General features: G+C 56.1%; 5 protein-coding genes and 1 non-coding gene across 6 annotated transcripts; 4 read left to right on the top strand and 2 right to left on the bottom strand.

The window, feature by feature from the left end:
* Positions 1–309: 309 nt before the first annotated feature.
* H310_09693 lies at positions 310–381 on the top strand. Its single transcript has one exon. It is a non-coding gene; the product is annotated as a tRNA-Pro (tRNA).
* Positions 382–1,444: 1,063 nt separating this feature from the next.
* Positions 1,445–5,392, top strand: H310_09692 (hypothetical protein). Its single transcript, XM_008875841.1, has 8 exons — positions 1,445–1,630; positions 1,690–1,946; positions 1,993–2,316; positions 2,374–2,513; positions 2,565–3,228; positions 3,279–3,496; positions 3,564–3,759; positions 3,851–5,392. Exons 1-8 carry the CDS (start codon positions 1,557–1,559, stop codon positions 5,368–5,370), a joined length of 3,393 nt encoding a protein of 1,130 aa, XP_008874063.1. The 5' UTR covers positions 1,445–1,556; the 3' UTR covers positions 5,371–5,392.
* Positions 5,393–5,910: 518 nt separating this feature from the next.
* Positions 5,911–6,657, bottom strand: H310_09691 (hypothetical protein; the record flags this gene model as incomplete). The annotated part of the gene is made up of 3 exons (XM_008875840.1): positions 5,911–5,964; positions 6,016–6,123; positions 6,190–6,657. The coding sequence occupies 3 exons, from the start codon at positions 6,655–6,657 to the stop codon at positions 5,911–5,913; spliced, it is 630 nt and encodes a 209-aa protein (XP_008874062.1).
* Positions 6,658–8,279: 1,622 nt separating this feature from the next.
* On the top strand, positions 8,280–8,619 carry H310_09690 (hypothetical protein; the record flags this gene model as incomplete). The annotated part of the gene is made up of 2 exons (XM_008875839.1): positions 8,280–8,297; positions 8,347–8,619. 2 exons carry the CDS (start codon positions 8,280–8,282, stop codon positions 8,617–8,619), a joined length of 291 nt encoding a protein of 96 aa, XP_008874061.1.
* Positions 8,620–11,558: 2,939 nt separating this feature from the next.
* On the top strand, positions 11,559–13,870 carry H310_09689 (hypothetical protein). Its single transcript, XM_008875838.1, has one exon. It carries the CDS (start codon positions 13,170–13,172, stop codon positions 13,665–13,667), a length of 498 nt encoding a protein of 165 aa, XP_008874060.1. The 5' UTR covers positions 11,559–13,169; the 3' UTR covers positions 13,668–13,870.
* A 1,144-nt stretch (positions 13,871–15,014) lies between these two features.
* H310_09688 (hypothetical protein) lies at positions 15,015–15,674 on the bottom strand (the record flags this gene model as incomplete). Its single annotated transcript, XM_008875837.1, has 1 exon — positions 15,015–15,674. The coding sequence occupies one exon, from the start codon at positions 15,672–15,674 to the stop codon at positions 15,015–15,017; it is 660 nt and encodes a 219-aa protein (XP_008874059.1).
* Between the last annotated feature and the right edge of the window lie 1,944 nt (positions 15,675–17,618).

Raw genomic sequence — 17,618 nt, 5'->3', positions numbered from 1 at the left:
GGCAGGAGCAGGAGGTCCTCCTCCATCCGTGTCTCCAAACCCTCAAATTTCCCTGTTGCAAAATCAATTGGTGACAAGAAAAGTCCCGTGGACTTTTCCGGAAAATTCTAACGGAAAAGTTGTGTACATTCTTGTTGCAAAATCACTCTATTGTGGAGAATTTCTTGGTTCACATCTCTCCAAAAAGATAGTTACTCCGTAGTTACATTTAAAATATGATCTCCTCGACACTGTCCAATTAATCGGGGTGTACTTGCACACCATTATTCTATTATTATACTATAAACAGTGAAGGGTACAATCCAGAACGCCCTAATGGTCTAGTGGTATGATTCCTGCTTTGGGTGCAGGAGGTCCCGGTTTCGATCACCGGTTGGGGCCACTTCTTTTCCTGCAAAGAAGTGAATAGCATTTTGCTCTGCGTTGCGGTACCCAGCACATCCTTTTGCAGGTGCTAAAGTTGTACCGGAGAGGGAGTGCGGCGGTACGTCCGTCAGTACTGTTCGAAGGGGCTACGAACTCGAGAACGTATGCAGTGGGTCCAGTGGTTGCTGTGGAAGGTCCCAGATGTGTACTGCACGGTCTAGTTGCATTCGGCTCCCATTCGTCTTGGTCTGCCTCCGATGCGTTTGCCGCAGCGGAAGTCGGCGGCGGTGGTCTGAGAATGGATGAAATCGCCAAGTTGTCAGTTGTTCAAACTCTTCCACCGTCATGGTAGAGTGATACCTCACATTTTGCACCCCACTCAAAATGAATCAACTGCATAATATGATTCGACGTCAAGTACTTGATGTGTAAAGTCTTTAGAGGTCGTTTACTTTGGGTTTCCATCCGTCTGTTAGAATTTATATTTTGGAGATGGTGCACAATGTGAGGTATCACTGTACCACACCTTGAAATGCCAGGACACGACGTTACGCCGACTATGGTACTGTTGCCATCGAACTGATCCAGCCTGTACCTGGAAAGGACTTGTTCCGGCCGAGCAGATCTGCAGGCTGGACCCGGGTATGCGTTCGTCCGTGTGCGATGCTTGCTGTGCCTGGGGTACTAGGAGCTTTCCGGCCGCTCCCTGCTTGCCACCATGGCGTTGTCGAGTGTCCTTCGTTGCGATGGGCAAAACTTCCCTTTTCCAACAATTGGTAATGGCTGCATCGCCCCAAGGAAAACCCTGTGTAACAAGGGCGGCTCGAATCGGTGTGTCCATCCCCTATTGTGGGCGGCCAAGTCCCGCGACGAGATGGATACAAAACAGTGGCTTCTGTTCACGGCGGCGCTCCAATCGGCCCCGCCGGCTGCTCGCTTCATGGCGGTCGCCCTGCCTGCGTGCACGGTTGCAATGCCCTCCTCACCCAAACCCCGCTGCTGCGCGAGTGGTTGTGCCTCGAATTTCTGAAACTAGTTGATCGATTGGCTTGGCGCTTGCGACACACTGCTTTTCAACCATTGCACACAGAGTCGGCGACGGTGCAGAATCCGCATACTTTACGGTACAGTGGATTCGGGCAGTGTATTTGGGAATCTAGCGGCCACCACGATCGCCCACGAACGCCGACATGACCACGATGCACAGCCCCACGCCGTATGCAAACGTGGCGACGCCGCCGCCGCCGCCGACGTCGAACCAGCCGTACGTGAAGAATGACGCGTTGGGGCGACGACGTCCTCACAATCCGTGGCTTGCAACAGGTCCGCCACGACGACCGCAGACGTGGTCGAGATGGAGCCACCGATTCTCGTCCACCGCAGCAGTCGCTTGTCTGCCGGGGGACGGCCGTCGTTGCCATCCATCGCAGTGACTCCGCCGTCGCTGCCAGACCCGACGACAGGGATGCGCCAGCGCCTGAGCTCGCTCGTGAGCAACAAAGGCAACCACGATGCCGTCGGCAAGCTAAAGATTGAAGTCGGCAAGGAGCGATCCCTCGGCACGGACACCAAGTACCGACGTACGTGGCGACCTCGATCGAATTCCCATTCATCATCATCGTGTAGCCGATTTTAAATACAACATGGAGCTGGCGCTGCGCACGGCCGTCGGCGTTGTCCTCGCGTCGCTCGTGCTCACCAAGAACACCGACTCGAATGCCATGATCACGTCGACTTCGCGGCAAAAACAGTGGTTTTTTTTTCCCGAATGGTACATCCTGGGCGGGCTGTCGTACGTGGCGACGGCGACCGTCTTCGGATGCGGCAAGAACATCGGGTCCACGATTCGCGAGCTGTACCAGCAAATTTCGGGCGTCGGCATCGCGCTCCTCTACAACTTGCTCATTTTTTCGTACTTTGAGCCCCAAGTGTTCAACACAAAAGCCGAACGTACGCCGACGACCGCATTGTCCCGATCGCTTGACGCGCGGCGTGTGGTTTTTGTAGTGGAGCTTGCCAAGAACACGACACTGACGTACATCGGGCACGCCTTTAGCGGCAGCCCGTACTACGTCCACCAGCGCGATTTCTTTACGATTTTACCGTTTATCATGTTGTTTACGATGGTGGCGCTGGTGCTGCCGCTGGTAAGACCGTGTTGCACGTCCGGCCGCCGTGCGGTCACCTGTCGTGAATAGGAAACCAACACGAAGAAGTACATGCTCGGAAACAACCTGTACTTTGCGCTGACGCTCGTGAGTCCCAACGACTTTACCAACCCGGCCGTGCTCAAAGCGCCGGGCGACGACCTCTACCGCACGTCCAACCTCCTCCGCAACTTGATGGTGTACATGCTCCTCGGAGTGACCGGCGCGTGCATTGCCCAGTTCATGCTATGGTTTCCGTACCCGATATTCGCGATCCGAAAGCTCCAAGAACAAACGACCACGTGTGCCGACAACATCCAGGACCTGCTCAACTTGATCGTGGATTCGTACTGCTTCAAGAACAAAGACGTCGAGCACATGAACTTCCTCAAACTTAAGCTCAAGCGCAAGTTCGACCTTGCCATCGCCAAGCACGCGACCATGACGGCGCTCCTCAACGACGTGTGGTGGGAGCAGCTCGTGGGCCTCCACATTCCGCTCAAGTTTCGCCTGTCGGCGGTCAAGCCATTTATTGACTTGTACGCGTCCCAGATTGAAAACCTCCGCGCGATGAACCAAGCGATTCTCCTCGAACGCTACGAGTCGCTCCATGAAGCGTTCATGAAGTCGATTCAAAAGGAAGTGTACGTCGTCCAGCTGCACGCAACGCGCCTGCTCGATGAAATCTCGGCCCAGATCCACGTCGGCACAACGGGTACGTGGGCGGCGCATCCCCGACGACATTGTCCTGACGGACCATGTCAGAACTCGACCTGAAGGAATCGGCCCGCGTCGAAAAGCACATGGAGATGCTCCTCACGCACTTTCAAGCGACGCAAAACCGCATCTACAAACGGCACGCGCCAACACCCAAACAAGTCGAGGCCAACATCCCGCTCAACTTGTTTTTGTTCTCGCTGCAGTCGTACTGCTCGACGTTGCTCGAGTTCCAGCCGTCATTTAACGGGAAAACGCACAGGACGGTATGCGCGCACCACGTGCCTCTTCCCGACCTTACACGATCTTTGATACCAACACGCTGTGGCTCAGGGCAAGCGCGTCATCAAGTTTCTCTCGGCGACGATCAAGACCTTCTTTGACAAATCCAAATACCCCCGCGACAAACTCGAAATGGCGGCGAAAGTGTGGGGCGCGATCTTGGCGGCGTGCTTTTTTTCAGTCTACACGTTCGGGTATGCGTCGACGACGGCAAATGCTGTCGCGTACGTGATGGGGAACCACATTGGTGCGTACGATTGAAATCGTCGGCCAGCAAACTCGTGCTGCGGCGGTTGCGCATGCTGTCATGGGGGAAGCTGACAATCAAACGCTTGTAGGCGGGTCGTTCAGCGTGACGGCGAACCGAGTCGGCGGCGTCATTGCCGGCAGCATCATTCCGTCCATCTGCCTCTTTTACATTTGCTCGTACGCGTGCTTCAGTAGCATCGTTGTCGCCGTCTGCACGTACTCGATCCTGTTTGTTTGGGTCACCATGTCCATGTACATCAAGTGGAAGGGCGGGTTCGAGTCGTACGCGGGACTGATCTCGGCCTTTTCCGCGACGCAGGTGCTTCTGCGAGGCTGTGATGGATGCGAGCGCGGCGCGGTCGCCCCGATTTCGTCCTACTCGAACCTGGCCCAGATGAGTCTCGGCATTGTCCTGTTTATCGTGGTCGAGATGGCCATTTGCCCGCAAAGCGCGATGGCCCTCCTCCGCGCCAACATTCAAAAGCAGCTCAAATTGTACCAGCAGTGCTTCAAGGCGCTCGTCGAGGACACGCTCGCCCGCGACCAAGACAACCAGGACGCCGTGGACGAAATCAAGGACGTCGTCAAGAAGAAATTGCCTGCGTTGCTTGTGGAACAGGCCGCGTTGCTCAAGGAGGCGGCGTTTGAACCGTTGCTGTGGAAGCCGCCGTTCTCAACGCAAAAGTACGAAGCTGTGCTGGATTGCTGCCAGCGCCTGCTCAACAATACGCTTGTCCTGTACAAACTAACGCAATGGCACAAGACTCGCATGGAGCTGAAAACACCCAAGACAGACGAGAAGGTAGAGAAATCGGGCAAGGACGTCGGCAACGACGCTGCCACCACGACCCTCCTCGCCGCAGACGGCACGGCGGCGTTGCCTCCACCAGACAAGGAACCGTGGGGATTCTCCACGTCCGAAGTTACGCTCGCAATCCACGACACGTTCGATACGATGCACGACCTGTTTGGCGAAAACTTTACGTACGCTGACGGCGACCAAACCGCTCTGTTTATGCAAATGAAGGAAGCGTTTCGGGTCGCGGACAAGGACTGCAGCGGGGAAATCGACGCGGCCGAAGTGAAGACGATGCTCGAGATGATCTTTGCCCAGTCGGGCGCGGTCAAAGTGGACGCGATCGACGCGTACGTGGCCGAGTTTATGCAGATCGTCGACAGCGACAAGAGCGGAAAGGTGAGCCTCGACGAATTCATCAATGCTCTCGAGCACGGCCTCCAGCTCCAGGTCGAGGTGTTCCAGCACCGTTCGAAGAAGGTTCCGACCGTCCATCTCGCCGCCATCCACGAAGACGTGTCCCAGAATTCGACCCAGATGGACGACAAGCCGCCGCCGCCCCATCGCGTGTCTTCCCAAGCCGACCACGGCGACAACATGACGCGGGCCCACGACATGCTGAACGTGGATTCGTTCTCGCTGCCAGAAGTGGCCCAGGCGATGCGGACCACGTACGCTACGTGGCTCCTTGAAAACGCTCGCTACGAATCCACATCGATGGAAGATCTTCTCCTCCTCAATTGCTTGATCAGTGGCGTCAGCGGGTTCGCTCGCAACCTGGCGCTGCTCGAAGAAATGACTGTTCAACAATAATACACACATGTAAACATATCGATGTCACCACCAAATTGCCACGCGCCTTGTGACCGCGGGCGCTTTACAACACCGTCCCGCGGTTCCGGCGGGTGACGACGCAAGTACGGATCCACGTCTGCGTCAAAATGAGGGAGGATCGAGGCGCGAGTCGACTGTGTTTCGACCGAGAGAACGTGGTGGAATTCTTTCCACCCTCCAGTGTTCGCAGCCATTGAGTTTCCCCTCCTGTATGAGCTCGTTTCGGCCGAGCTCGCCTGGTGGACGACGTGAAAAGAGCAACAACTCCTGCAAGTAGACGTTTCCAACATCCATTGGGGGAAGCAAGGGACATGCAAGATTGCACCGAGATGACGGGTGGGCAGAGCGCCCAGTGGATTCGCGTCGCCGCGAATGCCAGACAGAATTCAGTCGAAGACACGGTGGCCGCAAATATTTGCTTGAATCATGACACGCTGGCATTGTCAGACGTTTTGCCCACTCGATGAATCTCGAGGTGCGCCGATTACAGCACTGCTTCAACTTAGTGATCGCAAAAGGTCACGATCGAGTGCCGCAAGCGTCTTGGAAGTGTTCGACTTGCCAGAGCTTGGCCTGCCCCCTTGTCAGGCGTCCTTCAAAAAAGGTGCAGACACCGTCCTGTACGAGGGATCCTTGCCAGTTCACTTTGCCTCTCAAATCCATGAGCGCCATGAAATCTTTTACCGCCGTCGCCGCCTTGATTTTGCCCGTGTCGATTTCGCCGCTCCCGTCCTTGTCGGTACGGGAACGTTTGCTTCATCTGGATGGACGACGCCCTTGTCGTCCGGGCTCGATTACCCGAACGGGGCGCCAAGAGCTTCCTAGAGCATCGCAAACTGCCCACAAGTGCAAGGGCAGGATACGCCCGTGGTGTTTCGCCGTCGTCGAGAACGGCAGCCGCGACAGCTGCGGCTCGAATGCTTCTTCGCAGATGAGCGAACCTTGGCGCTTACCAGCGCGGGGCAGTTGCACCAGGCCATACTTGAGCACCGTGGCCGTTGCGCTGACTTCATTGTGTTGCGTCAACGTGTGGACGACGTGCGGCGCACTGCTAGCTCGACCACAACTAACAGGACCAATGCCGACCTCAGCTTTGCCAAACTCGCGTAGGGCAAGACCGCTGACTTCGACATAGGGGTGGCCGCCGCTGGTACTCGTCCCCGTGAAGAGCTGACTGCATCCCAGCAGCAGGAGTGGGGGGGTCAAAGCGTCGGCCAAACTGAGCCCGTCATACCAGTCCAAGTTGTTCTTGAAGCCGACCAACATGGAACACGTTAACCACGCAATCAAGACCAAGTGCGTCGTCAATGACAAGTGAAGCTCCGGAAGGTCGCGAACCAAGAGATGCAAAAGATGGCGACGCTCGAGATGATGGAGCTGGCACCGATCCTGCCGACGCAGTTTGATGTGGTCCGGAGAGAGACACCCAAGAAATCAAGGACTGGTCACATCGCCCGTATTTGGTAGGTCTCACGAACACGAGTCAGACATGAAACATTTGATGGCAAACCAAGGGGGACATAGGAGGAGGCAAGCACAAGGATAGAACGAAGACAGGGGCGGTGCGCCCCCATTGATTCAATGCGACGCATAAACGCAGGGGGCAGGCGGTTGGGGCGATGGGCTGGCACCCCAATCTGCACATCACAATCGCCCCGTGGCTGGAAAAACAGTCGAGAACCCAAACGAGTACTCACCGACCATGCGTACAATCAAAATCGCGGCAAAACCTTGACCGCGGCGTAGCATCAACTGGGGGTGTAGTTGGCTGCGTCCGTGTAACACCGAATTGTCGCTCGGAAAGTGTCCTCGACGTGGTGGAGCCGCGTAAGCGAAGCGAAATTCATCAGAACAGTGCAAAATCCTTGAGGTCCAAATGGAAGGCCTGGCGCGGACGGATCTTTGCTCTGGGCGCCCTCGTGTCAGGCGGCAAGATATTCCACCAGCGTCGCTTCATGGCATTGCAACGGCAGCAACAGTAAATACTGCGGCATTTGCGCCATCTACTCGTGCCGGAGACGGGTGTTGCTTGGCGTAGAGGCGGCTGCCCATGTACCGAGCCCTTCGTCCAACTAGCGGTGGGATCGGATCATCCATCGAGAGAGAAAATTCGACAGCAATTCAGTCGATGAGACAGTAGTGGCCTTGCCGCATGCTGTCGGCAATCTCATCCATCATCCGCGGTGTGTGGAGGTTCACGAGGGCGATATTCTTTTGCAGCGATTCCATGTACATTCCATCAAGTGCTCCCTGCCCAATGTCCCATACGCCAAATATCTCAACAGGGATGCGGAGGTGATGTGCTGACAACAGCAGCGCGTGTGGAGGTTTTAGCTGCACGCGGACGAGCTCTGTGTATTGGACAGGTGATCACGACGTGGTAGCGCTGCGGCACGTCGAGCCCCACGAGCTAGTCCCTCCACACGTCGTCGAGGAGGGCGGTCAGTTCAGAGCTATTCGCGACGGACGCGTTGAATATTCGCTAGAGCTTAAGTCGCACGAGTGGGTGACATCCTTCGCTATGAAACAGACGCGTCGATGAGGAGGTCTAGGTGCTTCTTTAGCATCTGTGCGCAGGACGCCGGGTGGGTTTGCGGCTGCCGAATATCCACGATGGTAACGTGGTGTCCAATTTCCAGAGCATCAAATCCATGACCAAGTTCTTGAGGATATTCTTGGTCGAGCGGAACAGATCCAGGGCGTTTTGACGACTGCGAAGCTGGTGAATCCGTTGGGGCTGGCCTACGTCAGCCTGATTGTTGCTCCACATGTACCGCCTCGTATTGGTGTGCCAGGATGAATCCATCCCGTCCATACATATTTCGGATCGACAAACAACAGGTCGGACGTACCACGGACAGTAGAATCGCCAAACATCCGCCAAGAGCATGATAAATGGGAGCTTGGTATGATAAGGTGGGCTGAATATGTATGGACGGGATGGACTCGTTCTAGCAAACCAATACGGGGCGGTACATGTGGAGCAACAATCAGGCTGACGTAGACCAGCCCCAACGGATTCACCAGCTTCGCAGTCGTCAAAACGCCCTGGATCTGTTCCGCTCGACCAAGAATATCCTCAAGAACTTGGTCATGGATTTGATGCTCTGGATATTGGACACCACGATTGCCAACCACACGCTATGGCTACCCATCGTGGATATTCGGCAGCTGCAAACCCACCCGGCGTCCTGCGCACAGATGCTAAAGAAGCTCCTAGACGAGTGATGTGCACACACGACCGTGTCATCGACCTTGGCTTGGTCGAATACACACACCCATCGCATCCTTCGCACCCCTTTCTCGGGCTCAACACCGCGTACCCTCGTCGTCAGATACAACCACAAGAAACCCATGATGGAGTGGGCCAACGCGAACCCGACGCCGCCCAGTTACTGGACAACGCCACGCACCGTGATGTTGTTGTCCTAGCCAAACGCCGTCTCCATCCTGACCACGGACAGACCGCAGAGGACGTACCATTCGGGGAAATATACCTGTGGTCTCCATGCGCTCTGCGCGCTCGAACTTGGTCACGTGAATCGAGTCAGGAGTATGGCTGCCACCACCGACCAAAAATGCCGGTTTTCACACCGCCAGCGAAGTAGGAACTTGAATTGCGCTGGCATTGCAACGACACGCGAGTTTGAGTGGACGGCCTGTGGAAAAATTTCACTCACGTCAATATACGTTTGTTGTATCCTCACCCTTTCCCAGACCGCTTGGCCTTCCTTCACGCGGATCTCGTCTCGTCGTCCCGTGGTGGCGCCAGTGCGAAGAGCTCGGTCGTCGTTGCGGCCTTCAGGTGTCCCAGTGGCAGCGATCTTGACCAGCGTCAAGACCGGTACGATCAACGATCGAGTCGACTTTGACCTGCCCTTGACCATCGCACACGGTGTGCTGTTCCTTGTGCAACGGGATTTTCAGCAGTGACAGAACAATGTCCGTGCTTGATGCACAAACGATTCAAATTGAAGTGCGTGCTTGGGGCCGTGTGTCGACAGCGTGCGGCGGCGCTCCATGGACCCGCCCAAACTGCATGAAGCGAGACAATGGCACCGCATCAATTCGCGTCACTCGCACTTCCATCGTTCTTGGTGACACGTGTGTCTGGAATTGCACGAAATGGTCGATATAATGCGCTTAACAGCATCGAGCATGCTGAAAACGTCCGATCCAACGTCGGGAGGAAGAGGTAACCACCATCGAAGATAGTTGGACCTGTCAAACGGGGCTTGATTCGCATGCTGGAGCGCAACTCATGCTTGACTGTAGGCGCGGTCAAGACGAGCTTCATCAGCGGTGGGACAGTGACGCAAAAGGGGCGATTTGTCCAGCATATCCTACCCGTCCATGCCTTTGCCCTTGACCATGAAGCGTCGTAAGTTACTTCTCTCTTCAACCACCAACCAAGTGTCACCATCTTCGCTCTACCGATCCCAATAATGGCAAGGCCAACCAAAGACCATCGGGACTCAACTCAGACTAAAGCAACGACGATATGCGCTGCTTGCCACAGCCAAATTCGACCTGGCAATTGTCGTTTCCCTTGGTAGGTCGTTCGGATGACATTTTTCAACTTTAAACGGGTCGTTGGCCGCACATCAAGTGCATGCTCAGCGTTGGCTTTCGGAGTGTGCCGTGGATGGATCAAGCGTCAGTTTTTTTGGTTGTGGCGTATTCCTATTGTTTTCGATGGATTCGAAAAGTTTGATGGCTGGTCGAAATCACGAACCGACCTGTTCAACTTGATGCGAAAACATGACCGGGTAGGCGCGATCGACTTCATTTGTGCTTGCTACTTGGACCTTGGTCGTCGCAGCAGCTCACCGAGCTGGGGACAGTGAAAACGCATTCTTGCAAACGCATCCTCTTGACGAGTGACAAAGTGATACGTCCGTGCCACGTTGTCTCGCCATTCCCTGAGCGAACGCTGTTTGTCACCGCAGAAGCATCACTCGGCGTCAATTGTAGGGGCTAACCTGGCCGACGAGTCGGGCCTGATATTTTCCAAAGTGTGCCTGTCGAGGACTGCGCCTTCGTCCGCGGCACTATGTTGGGGTTTCCCTATTTACCCCGAAGTGCTTCTGGACGTGTGAGCGCTTGCGGAGCTAGGAGGCCTGCACAACAGCGTGATGCCAGAGTCGTGCCAAAGCGTATGCCAGCATCAAGAATCGTGAACGTTGCAACACGACCATGGACGACCTTTGGCACAGTCACGGTATGCTTTGCCAGCGCTGAGACTAAGAGCGGCTGGACCGTGCTGCCAAAGGTTGGCACAAACTCGTTCGATTTCGCCGGTGGCTACCAAGGCACACGTAAGTTCTCCATCGACAACGTGCGTCGCAAAGGACATCAGAGAGCGCACGAACTGTCGGCCCAACTTGGGACATCGATAGCGGCGCTCACGAACCAATCACCCGTCCGTCAACCATGGCCACCAGCGTATCAGGACATCTCCAGCCTCAACCTGCAGAAGTAGTGCGTTGGTGGCGTCAGCATCCCCGGTTCGTGCGAGCCGTGTAAGCTCGGGACAGTAGTCCATGCGTTTTTTTGACATCGGCAAAGTCGACGATTGTTGCTCCAAGGGGGCGCTCTCGAACCACTAGAGCAATCCCTGTGCAGCATGATCGAGGGGGGGGGCTCCAAGGAGCACGAAATCCAGGAAGGTCACTGGGAGTGTGGATCAAAAGGACAAAATGAGCGCACCGACGCATGATCAAGGAATGGGTAACGTCGTGCTGCTATTGCCTTGGTAATAGCAGCATGTTGGAGGTCATCATGTTTTCCAGCGGAAGTGGCATCCTTCAGTTCATCATGCGACTCGCCACGTCGACGATATTCTAGGGAAGGGTAGAGCGCTCGAACTTAGGACCGAGCCCATGGCCATCCATGTCCACCACCTTGCTCAACTCAAACCCGAGCGCCGAGTGGAAGGTGGTCGGTTGGTGTGCAGCCAGTATCGGCCAAACGAGATGCGATGCCCCCAATGAATCCGAGATGAATGCACTCAAGCAAGAGGTTGCATTCGCCCTTTGGTGGAGCCAACCTAGAGTCATATCGACGACGTCTTGGATTCAACGGGCGAAAAACTTCGCCTTCTCCAGCCCTGGGGCCTCTCAACCCCAACTCTTACGCACAGTCTATTGTGTCGATTCCGAGGGATCTGAGCCATCGCCAGGCTTGGGCGAACTACTGGAATAAAGTGTTTGTCTTATCTGCGGAGTTTACAACAGCAACAGCGATCGCGTTGTCGATGTGCTCAGCAACAGATCTGCCGTCTCCAAATCCAATGCCGCGCAAAGTCTGCACTGCGGTGGGCCATGACTCTTGAACTGCGAACAAGACAACGCACACACCACTCTCAATAATCGATTGGGTATGATGGACATGATGCCGCTGCACATGCGTTGACATGCACACGCGTGAGAGAGACCATGAGGACGACGGTATGTATATACCAAAGGGTTGAGCGAGTTCATCTCGCTTCTTGTTGCCGCCGTCGTCGGCGGCGCGCAAGCAACTTTTCATCGGATGCTTGAGGCCACACCCACGATTGGATGGTCCACATCACAGTGGCCCCCATCCCAAACCCAACCAACGCCAACAGCGGCCAGCTCCGAGCCGAAGTCGGGGTTGGAGAGGCATGGAGAATGTTGGGGAGGTCTTCGTGGGTGGTGCGACCGAGGCCGAGACAGTCGACAGCGCGATCAAAGGCAGGATGCACAGCAATTTGAGTAGCGGCATGGTCGTTGCATTGGGTGTTTACGACAGCGACACCACTCGGAGTTGGTTTCCACGCGGCGGATGAAAAAACAGCTTTGCACCAAGGAGGGGACGGCGATGCGGCGACACACGAATTTGTATAGTACCGGCGAACGCGGGTGCACCACGTGTCCATTGCGTCGCTCGAACGAGTGTCAAGACGCTGGGTGCAGTGCGGGACCCATTTTTGCATGACTTCGTCAATAGGCAGAGTCCCCAAGGGCGGGACGGTGTCTGCCGAAGCAGGCACCAAAGGGGGCGGGCGGGCGAGAAGGTTGTCGGTGTCGTTGCCGTGGGCGGCAAACGTTTTCTCAAACACAAGCGCTGCGGCATCTCCCCGACGAGTCGGTTTCCCAGCAGCGTCGTCGGCGATGATCGAGCTGTAACTTTTGCAGCAGCTCACCGTCATAAACCACTCGGTCCATTCGGCATCGCACGTTGCCTCGTCTGTCCATGACACACTTTTGCAAAACGGGCTGCTCCCCGCCATCGATTCCAAATGCAACGTGGACGCGGTGTCGGTCGAGCCATGGCGGATGACATGGTACCCCGAATAGGCAAAGCACTTGTCGCCGGCGTTTTTGACACTACGATGATGATGCTGGCCCCAGTCACACAACGCAGCAGATTTTGCATGCCCCCCCAGCTCTGGACACGATGGATACGCAGCTCGCGTTGTGGGCAGCGACAGCACATCGTCCGGTGATCCCAGCGTCGTGCAAGGCGGTGTGGTGCCATCGCTGTAGCACTCGACACGCCCCAACTCGGCATTCCACCGCAGCGCGACCCCCTCGGGGGAACGTGCCCATGCCACCGCCTCGTCGTCCTTCTCCCGTTTGTACGCCGCCTCGGTGTCGAGAAAGTATTGTGCGCATTGAGCCTCCATCGAACGAGGACCTTCATGCTCCGTGTGCCGGAAATTCGGGGCGGCAAACCCTTCGCCCTTCCATGATGGATCCAACACTGGCAAGTGGAATGCCACCGCGTCGACGTCTGTGCCATGAACAGGGTCAATGACCATGGATGGGGTCGGATACGAGCACACGTCAACGCGCTTCTTGTGCCATGTCCTGTCGACTGTCGACACAAGCGCGCCAGCGTCGCGAAGGGGCGAATGGGGCATGGCTTTCGGCGAGACCGCGGGCGCTCGCGACAATTGGAGGGGCCATGACCCGTGGTCGGCCAAAAGTTCCACCAGTCGATCGAACGTCGAGGTGGCATGCGACATGCTTGGGACCACGGATGATTCGGTCGCGTGGTTCGACGTAGCACATGCAGTCGCTGCGTCGGCGACCACTTTTTGTTGGAAGGACGAGACGATGCAAGTGGCATGTAGCATCACACTCGACATCGCTTTCGTGGCTTGTGTCCAAGTCCACGTGTCGTCGTCCGAGTTGTCGAGAGTTTGGTGGTACACCAAGAGCGCGTCGGCTGCAGCTTGCGCTTGGCATTCAGCCAAAGCAAGACCACTGAGGCATTGCGCGCCGACAAAGTGGGCGACGCAGGATTGAATGGCAGGTGGCCGAACGACGTGCACGCGCGAGGGCGGCGATAGAATGCACCGAACGAGGGCAAACTGTGCGTCGCAAGCAGCCACCGTCGCAAGCGGCTCTGTTGCCCCGGGCATCGGCGCCAAGCTGAAAACACCAATGCCGCTCGTGGCATCGTCTTGAATGATCGCGTGGCATGCGAGGGCAATCGACACTTGTTCGACTTCGAACACTTGACACGGGTGGTTGGCATCGCCCTTTTCAGGAATTTCCCCTTGTACTAGTCGGTGTTTGCTCCTAAAACGAGGGAGTCAGCGACAAGTGCGGGCCGGGGGCCGTAGTAATAGCACCTCGACGTGGTGGAGATTGCCCCTAAAATGAGGGCGTTGCCTCGGATAGCTTGCCGGGGGCCGGCGTAAAGACACCACGGCGTGTTTAGGAGAGGCGGGCACATTTGCTCACGGGGGCAAGTCTGGCCTTCGAACGACGCACGGTGGCCTCTGTCGACGTATCGCGACCGCAGATCCGTTTCGAAGGTGGTGGCGATCGAACACTGGCTCAAAGCGTGGCCTGGTCGTCGTGGCATCAACGTGCTGGGCTGGCAACACCTATGTACATGCAGCAGCGTTGTGGGGGGAGGGCCACCATCCTTAGGACAACAATCAAGTCGACGAGATGGTGGGGGGGGGCATGGGTTGCCAAGCGGGGTCCGACGAATACATCCACCTGTATCGACCCCACGTGTATTGTGCTGCACGAGCGGTCAGTATCACACTGTTCGAACACTGCGCACGTTGGCCTGGTTTGGCTCACCGCAACGAACACTCGCCAGAACCGAGTCGCGTGGCCCTTGCAGCAGCAGCAGCAGCGTTGTGGGGAGAGGCCATACGCTATGCATATCAAAGCGAGATGTCATTACAAGCGACCGTCCCAACTTGGCGAATTCATCCACCTGTATCGACCTACCGGTATATCGTGCTTGGTGGGGGCCGCGTTGTGCAACGTGCCTCGACAGTTCACGCAATTCATCGATTGAGTTGCCGCTAGCGAGCGCCTGTGGCGAAAAGTGTGGCGAGGATTGCAGTACGAAAAGCAAGTCGTCGCGCTGCTCGAGCCCGCAACAACGCGTCCAACTGTTGAGAACGCGTGATCGTGTTGAGCGGTTGGACCAATTGTGTGTGGCACACGCCTGTCTTCGCCACATTTCCGACATTGTAGAGACCCCAGTCTAACACACATCCACGATTGCAACGGTCGGAGGGCTGCGTCGCGCTCACTGCTCGACTACTTCCAAACGCAGGCATCTCCACAACTCGGCCACGTGCCGCATTTTGGGAGGTTAAATAGATTTGTGGACAAGGGCTACCTCTACATGTACTGCCTACAATCGACATGGTCGGTGTTGTCTTCGAATCCGCTGTCGTCGTTCAGGTCCAAGTGCAGCAACTCGGGGGGTGGCGAAGACACGTGGACGTAGTCGGCGTCGTAGTCATGGTGTCGTCGACTCAACGCGGCATAGGGATCGTGATGTTGTCCAAGGGGCAGTGTCGGCGTGACCATGCTTGGGGAAATGCGGGGCAGAGAGGCGGGCGGGGCTTCGACCGGGGCGACAGGAGGGCAGAGCAATTTGAAGTGCCGGCCGCAATACGGACCGTTCCTGGCATGCGACGTGCACTGGTCGACTTTGCACATGCGGCCGCCGCCGTGTCGCACACACTTGCCTTGCAAATGGGCAAGAGTTTCGCAGCCTTCGGTGCTGCACCGTTTCTTCTGCGGGGCATGTTTCGAGCAAAAGTCGCCCAGGCGCCTCGTGATGCCGCAGCCTGGGACCGTGCACAGCTTCTTCCCGCCGTGGTGGATGCACCGTTGGCGCGCGTACACCATGTTGCGGCACTGGTCGACCATGCACCGCGGCTTGTCAGTGTGGTCGAGGCATGCCCAATGCCCTGGCACAGTGTCTCCATTGCAATGGTTAAAGAAGCATGTCGTGCTGTGGAGCGTCGGCGTTTGTCCATTGTCGCGGTCCATCGTGCGATAGCTCGGGTGCGCGATGGAGCAGAGACACCACTCAATGATCAATGAAAGGTCGAATGGTGGCTTGCTTGATGTGTGCATCGACGAGAAGCATCCCACTCCAACGCCGCGAAACCTCTGTGACACTAAAATGGGTGCCAGCAAGTGGGGTTGCTCTGACAAGGCAGTCTTGCGCCGGACGTGGCACGACTCTCTCCAAGTGCCTCCCACCCTTCCAACCATCCAGCGAAGGTGACATCCCCACCCCCCCCACAATGCACCGCTGCGTCACGATCATCGGGTCGCCGCAGCTCTCTCTCCCCCCTTTCATTCCCCGTGGCCATGTCCTATCTTTCGTGCAAGACATGCATCAACACCATGCGCTTCGCCCGGAACCTCGCAGTTGTCTCAACCCACGTCGGGTTTACAGTGGATAGCCATAGCCGCGCCGCACCCTGCTTTCTACGGACATACCAAAGCGGTGCGGCTTGCCTCCCGGTCCCCCCCCCAACAACCTCAATGACACAGCCCTAGTCATGCTTCAAGAGCGGCATCCAAAATGGATGGCACTCTCCGACTCTCTCCCCCACGTGTATCTCTACGCGTTGACCGTCGGTGGGCCACCTGACTTTGTGGAATGGACGTTTTAACGATTTCAACCACGACGTTTAAGTCGGTTCATTGGGTGAATTCGGGCAAAGGCGACACTAAAACGTTGGGGGGCGCGACACCTGTGGGCATCCCTGCAGGGAGCGCTAGGCACATGGCGGGAATAAAAGGGGCCATCACGATCTCGTGCTACACATCCACGGCACAGGAGGGGGGGGGGTTCGTCAAGCGCATGCACCGGCGTCGGGGGATGTCCCTTGCGTTCATGCAACACCGCAACCCCCCAACACACATGATGGACGCCGCTGCGACAGAATGGTGACGCAGTCTTGACCTACTAATGGCGGCAACTGAGAACGACAGCAGGCAAAGAGGGGTAGGACGATACCATGCGTTCAAGGGATGACACCGTGACGCTCTTGGGAACACTGGTGTTTTTCACGAAAGCGAACGCAGTAGGATTGGTCGAGAAAAAGTAGATTATAGCCAATTCCAACGCGAGTGTTCCAACCAGACAACGCAGTACTGCGGCGTGCGCCACGTTAGACGTTGAAATTTGTGTTTGTATGGTGCATGTGAGGTATTACGGGGAGTGAAAGCCTCTCCTCGCGTGGAGGAGTCCTGACGGGTGCCATTTCTTTATGAATGAATCAACAATGGTAGGTGGGGACATTTCGCCTCCAAACAGGGATGTCCCCTGGCCTTTGAGCATGTCCCAACGTGTTCGTAGCAGACGAATACATGCAAGTTCAAGGGTGCGTGAAGTGGCTGCGACAACCTACCATCACATCGTAGCATCCCATCATGGCTTGCATGTATATGCAACTTCTTCATGACGGACGGTACGCACCTGCAAGCTTTTATGCAAGTTAACGTGGGGCTTTGGGGGGAGGTGGACGCTGTACCTCCCCAGGCGCTTTGCACCTTGGTTCTTTCATGTGCCATGGGTCAAGGATTGGCATGAATACTCACTTGCGCTAGAGATACCCGAGACTCAAATGCCGACACAGCGCCCATCACGAGGTTGCCTACTGTACAGTGAACCCCGGAAAAAGCCGACATGCTTTCATCGTGAAATGCATGGAGCGGAATAATATCGAATTTATTAAATTGCTCGACTTCGTTCAAGTTGATTGGCTATAATCAGGAGAATTTATGTGCACCAATCAGAAGCGCTACAAATTTAACTACACCTCAGTATCGATACTGGCCAGGGGGTCTGACATTTGAGATTTGTGAAAATTCATGTTCTCCTGTCCTGCTCAGAAACAACCCTAACCACACATGCATTCCTTATAAACCTACACCACGACAATATCGGGTTTTGGAATTGCCTTCTTGAATGCACTC

Source organism: Aphanomyces invadans, assembly GCF_000520115.1.
Source record: "Aphanomyces invadans strain NJM9701 unplaced genomic scaffold supercont1.22, whole genome shotgun sequence".
Lineage (NCBI taxonomy): Eukaryota > Oomycota > Saprolegniomycetes > Saprolegniales > Verrucalvaceae > Aphanomyces > Aphanomyces invadans.
This window is presented reverse-complemented; position numbering and strand designations above follow the sequence as displayed.